The sequence below is a fragment of the Belonocnema kinseyi genome, chromosome 4 (genome assembly GCF_010883055.1).
Source record: "Belonocnema kinseyi isolate 2016_QV_RU_SX_M_011 chromosome 4, B_treatae_v1, whole genome shotgun sequence".
NCBI classification, from domain to species: domain Eukaryota; kingdom Metazoa; phylum Arthropoda; class Insecta; order Hymenoptera; family Cynipidae; genus Belonocnema; species Belonocnema kinseyi.
In genome coordinates, this window is record NC_046660.1 from 41,471,531 (window position 1) to 41,477,875 (window position 6,345).

General features: G+C 38.1%; 2 protein-coding genes across 2 annotated transcripts in view; both read right to left on the reverse strand.

Moving 5' to 3' along the window:
* LOC117170679 (trehalase-like) overlaps positions 1-6,345 on the reverse strand; it is a 144,902-nt gene that overhangs the window by 131,360 nt on the left and 7,197 nt on the right. The window lies entirely within an intron of this gene.
* Positions 4,560-4,943, reverse strand: LOC117170864. The gene has a single exon (XM_033357907.1). It carries the CDS (start codon positions 4,941-4,943, stop codon positions 4,560-4,562), a length of 384 nt encoding a protein of 127 aa, XP_033213798.1.

Here is a 6,345-nt window from a genome sequence, read left to right on the forward strand (position 1 = left end):
AAGTTGCATTTTCTACTATATAGTTATTTTGCGAAACAAATTTTTGAATTTTTAAACAAATATGGAATAGGTACATTTTTATTTGGAAAATATAATTTTTTAATTAAAAAAAATATTTCTAATAAAAAAACTACGCTTTTACAAAAAAGCTGAATTTTCTAAAACATAGTTGACTTTTCAATCAAATTGTCCAAATAGTTATATTTACATTCTTTTTTTACCCCAAAAAAAGGGAAGTTTTAGTAAAGGTGTTCAATTTTCTACAAAACAGTTGAATTTCCAAGACAAATTTTTTATACAAAATAGTGTCATTTTTAACCCGATAATATGAAGTTTCAACAAAAAGTGAGTTTTCAATAAAATACTTAAATTTTAACTTAAAACGTTTAGTTTTTGACTTGAAAAATAAAATTTCAAGAAAATACATACATTTTTAACCAAATGGTTGAATTTGTAATGGAGAAGATTACTTTTCTACCAAAAAAGATCAATTTTCGACCAACTACATAAATTTTGAATTGAGCAGTTCAGGAATGGAGCAGGTAATAAAACAGGTATAAAAAATAATCATTGAATAATGACTAATTACCTATAAATAAATTAATTGTATTTTCATTGCAGTTCCAGCTCTCCATTCTCTGCATATAGGAGTACGAGTACGACCCTGCTCCTGCAATGTGTCCTTCAATGAATTTCAGGAGTGAATGTCAGAACTGAAAAATAAAGATTTAGTTTTAAGTTAATAAGTACAATTCAAGTTGATCCTAAATCGATTAATCCAAAAATTAACAGTGATTACTGAAATAATTATAATCTACTTCAAACTAACATTAACCTCAAAAAAATTAGAATGAAATGTTTTAAATCTCACATAACATATGGAAAATATTAACATCACAATTACGTATTTAAAACAGGTACTTACAGAATAAGATATTTTCCATTAATCCTCAATAAATGCACTCACTTTACACGGAAATCTTGAGTAAAAACATTTTTTTCACAGAAAGCGCCAAGAGTTCTACGAATTCTATATGCTAGCAAACTAGCGATACCCTTTAATTTTTCACGCGCATGATTGACGCGCAAAAATCAAGTAATTGACCATATGCAATGGCCTATCTGCTCCTTCGTGGATGGTCGAAATGAGTGGAAACAATATGTGCGGATTCACCATGCCGAAAAGGATACCTTAGTTATCCCTGATGGTGAGCCTGATGTTCTTATAAAAGTCAGACTGGCGATAAAATAAGAGTCTTTTTAACCATGTCGAAAAAAATTTCGAAGGATCGTTCGACCATGTAGAAAGACTTTCTGGCTCTCTAAATTTTGACCATACAACGTTGACCATCCATTTTTCTCCGTGTGGTCATACGTCCCAGATGGTCACCCATCCGAGTGGTGTTCGTGCTCGAAATGGCTTAACATCCGGACTCTTCTCGAGTCTAGATTCATTGAGTAACTAATGCTGTCGATTACCCCAACGAAATATGACTTCGGTAAAAGAGCGTCATTAATTATGCCAGTGCTGGATTATTACTGCGGCATAGTATTATGCCAAATAATATCTCAGTACTAAGTTTTGGAAGTTTACCAGTACCAAGCCAGCACAAGAGCGTCACATGTGCCATAACTAACAATAATAAATTAGTCCAGGCGCAATACTAAGCCAATTGTAACTATGAACGTAGTCAGTTCCACGCCAGCTTAAGGCCAAGTGTATGCCGTTATTTGACCGTCACTTTGCCAGTATTATATCTTTACCATGACGACCTAACACCAACGAACAGCCATCATTACCCCAATATTGTATTGTTGCTACGCCAATGTAACGCCAGTATCATGAAGACTAGCTTTAACGAAAAGTAGTTGTTTTGCCAGCACTAGATTGATACTGTGCCAGTATTATATCAGGCCCATGACGATTTAATACCAGTATAAAGCCGAAATTATGCCATGCATATATTGTGAATATGCCAATATTAAATGAGTACTGGTCCGGTACTGACTGCCAGTATTGTGCCAGGTCATCGTTTGGAACTTTGTCAGTATCAAGCCAACATTAGAGCCTACTTTGTGCCAATACCGTGCCAACATCAAAATTGGGATTATAGCTTTTGGTAAAGCTTAAATGGCTTTTGGGTACTAATTGAGCCCTTAATTAGCCCTTAGTTCTGGCATGGGGCAAAGCAGCTGATATACTTCATTCTCAGTCAATTGTCACATTTTTCACGAGGTGGTTTTCGAGTCTTAATGGTTTTTGGAAAAATTCTTGATGTTTTCAGATATTTAAAAAAATATTCCAAACTGATAAAATACTTTTCTCTGTACCTCATTAGTACTTTTGGTTTTTGTAGTAGTTTTCCATTGTTAGAGATGATTTTGGAAAATTGATTTTGCGGGTGCTGGAGTACCTAAACAGAGTCCTTAATTCTGAGGTACTCACATTTATTTTTAGAGCCCATTTATTTTTAAGGATAGTTTTTCAGTGATAGGGGTTTTTAGATGGTGTAATCCCATATGTAATGGCTTGTAGCCCTATTTAATTATGTAATTCTGTAATTTTGTATACACGAAAAAACGAAGCAGTTAATCCTTCGTGATTTCCAAACATTTGATGGGATTGGTAGAGAATGAAATTTCAAGGGATATTTAGCGTTTACAAACATTTTCAGGGATTTTAAAGTAATTAAAAAAAATTTCGCCAGATTTGAAGAAATTCTACTGAATCTCCAAGATTGCCAAGGGCTTTAAAAGATTTCTAAGAATTTCAAAGGTTTTTTAGAGAGCTTTAGAACAAATAAGTTTTACTAAATTTATATTCCAGGTTTTTTATATGATTTCTCTTATATTAATCGACTTTCACGGTTTCCAAAGGTTGCAAGAAAATTCAAGGGATTTCACAAGCTTGAAAGTATTTGATAGGATCTACAAGTGTTTCAAAAATTTTAGGAGATTTTACAGATTTCAAGAGATTCCAAAGGATTTGAATGGATTTCAATCAAATTTAAAGTGCTTTTAAAGATATCAAGTAAATTTACAAATTTTTCGTGTGTAAAGTTTATTAGTGGAGAATCGGTATTTTGTGTACTTTCATATGTGATTATAAGTGGTCTAAAATAAATCGTTGCTTTCTGGTTTGCTTACTTTTTACATTAATTCCTTCAATATTTTCTTCTTAATTTATTTAATTGCTCATCATAATATTTTTTCGTAAACGGATAACATCAAATCCATTCAAGGGATATTTTTAAATCTAAAAAAAACGTAGAAAAAGAAGACAGAATTTAAATTATATTATTTATTTTAAAACTGCATATTATACATGATATAACTCCAAAGTAAATAGAGCTGCGATATTTGCTCAGGTCCGCGACCTGTGCAAAGAGGTTGAAATTAAAATAAACTAATTAACTTAAACGACTAACTTTAACCTACGGAGACATGATAAAGGCTCTGACTTCCAATACGCTAGGCAGGTATCTAGCAACAAGGAACAATTCCGCGTTGTTCGAAGAATTTACCAAAGCGATCCAGAACGCACCAGAGGCTATAAGGTCTACCGATGACCCAAAACAATCCGATCTTAGGTCTCTATACATCGGGCATTCCGCCTAAAGGTGGAATAAGTTCTCTTCCATGCCCTGGTTGCAGATTGAGCAAAGCTACCCCGCCACAAATCAAAAACTAAGATCTCCTATGGAAATTCTACCCCGAACTGAGCCTATAAGACGAGCCTGATCAAGAAGTCTTACAAATTTAAGGGGAATCCCACTGCTAAGATATGTCTAAACCAGGCCATAAACGTTCCGCCCCACACAACGAGAGCATGTGTTTAACCTGCAGCACCCAATTGAATTTGTAGGTTGCCGCACCAGAATCTGCCATAGCCTGAAGGCGTTTCAAGCATATTCTAGGAAGCCTTTCTTCGCCCATACCCAGCATCTTTTCCAACCAGTTGAGGGCAAACTTTAAGATTTTATGTGCCGTTGAGCCTCGACCCAGCTCCAGTCAAAGTACATACCCAGGAGTATGTATAGGCATGCCCAAAACTTTTTTGAAGAAGGTAGTGTGAATTACCTCTATCTCTTCACAATATCTTAGCCCCCAAATTCATACGGCATAGTAGAGAACATTTGAGACAAGACTCCGGCACAAAATTTGTTTGGTGCGCTAAGAATCCAACCTGGACGCTTGGAGGACCTGCAACGACGAAGCTACCGCAATCTTTGCAGCAAACACCCTTTTGTTACAGGTCAGAGCGAAGGTGCCTGAGCTCCCGAATGCCTTGTCTAGGTAATTGTATTTCCTAACCATCTCCAGCTGGTTTTTATCCAACGTGAAATTCGGAATCGAAGGCTTTCAACCTTTATAGAAGACCATGGTCTTTGTCTTAGATGTATTGACCTCCAGATGGTTGATTTTACAGTATTCAGCAAGGGCATTTATTTTCCTCTTGAGATTAATACGAGAGTCAGCAAGAAACACTATGTCATCAGCATGGGCCAGAAGAAGAACCTCAATCAGATGATCAATTGAGATTCCCCTCAGACCTCCATTCAGCAAGAATCTTCCAGGTCACTAATTGTCAAAATAAAAAAGACCAGGCTAAGCAATTCACCCTGAATAACACCACAATTAACGTCAACCGGGGTATTAAGACCCTCCACCTTGCGAATGGATACCTTAGGCGCGTCGTACAGGCTCTTCACAATTTTAATTAATTTGGTTCTGACACCCAAACTCAGTAATTTGCTCCACAGTAGATCGTGATTCACTGAAGGGAAGGCTCTCTTAAAAGCTACAAAGCATGCATAGTCTTTACGCCTCGGAGGGGAGAGATGCACCTGTATTAAAGAACTCGAAACAAAGATGTGATCCATACAGTCTCTGGCAGCCCTAAATTCTAACTGGAATTCCGGCACACACTGTGACTCATTCATCCGCTGCACAAATCTATCCAGGAGGATCCGAGTAAATATCTTGGCAATACTGTTCACAAACGCGATATCCCTATATGAACCAGTATCCTCTTTATCCCCTTTCTTGTAAATCAGACACGTAAGAATACACCCCCCCCCCCCTCAGAAGAGGGTACCTCCGCATCCTCTCAGATCCTCCTGAAGACATTCCAGGTAATCAATACCTAACTCCGGAAGAACTTTATAGAATTCCGCCGGAACCCCGTCCTGGTCTGGCGCTTTTCTCGGTTTACATTTACTGATAGCCGCTTCGATTTCACGGCTAGTAATCGGATAATCTGACAGAGGGCATGTATTCACCGTCCAGGAGAGGTCAAGAGTAATTTTAGGCGAATACAAACCATTCGCAAATTCCTGCCATGATTGCAACGTAATGTTATTGCCAACCGCCGACCTAGGCTTAGAAAAATTAACTGCCTTCCAGAAATCCACCGATTCTCTGACGGATTCAAGAGCGTTTTGGAAAGCCTTCTCGTAGGCCACCTTCTTTGAATTTAAAAGAGCTATATAGACCGCTTTGTCTGGGTTAAATTTAAGGATGTCTTCTTGGGCGAACTGTAATTGCAGAGATAAGCTTCTCGTTCGCAGTGTCGACCGACTCCACCTTCCCTGCGTATAAAGGCGACAAAGCCAACCTGTCAAGGAAGAGCCCCTTCCTCGACTCCCTCCAAATCATTTTCCCACCAACAACCACGCCCGTACCCCTTGACTTGGTAACCCCTCTCGCCCTTCCATCATCGAAAGATATCAATTATACGCAGAGTGGGAGGTGATCCGAACGCGTAGCAATTGGAATAATTTTGAAATCTTTAACTACTCCTATTGAAGGGAGAATGCATGCCGCAAGATCGATGGTACTTCCACTCCCGGCGGAAAGGCGAGTGAGGCTAGCCGGGCAATCACTACTGAATCTGCCATTAAGGAAAACAAGACCATGTGCTTCCAGGCATTCGACTAAAGAATATCCCCTGTTACAAACCACACGGTCTAACACAGACCTCGACGCGCTTGCACCTGTCCCCAGCGGAACCGCCTCCTCAGACACCTGATTTAGAGTCTCAATTCGCACATTAAAATCTCCATCCAAAATTACAGGTGCAGAGGGACATACCTCCTCCAACTGCGCGAGAGTCTAAATTTTGGCAGATTACATCTTTATCCAGACCAGGGTTAAGATAAATCAGGCCCACTACAAATTGTAAATCGGAAGTCGTGAATTTTATAAAAATCCAGTCATGGGATATATCTATTGCTTCGCAAGTACTAGGCAGTCTGATAAGTCCCTGAAAAATGAAACACGGAGACGTTTTTTTGGCCAAAGTCGGTTTTATTTTTCAACATACTCTCCTTTTAGGTCTATACA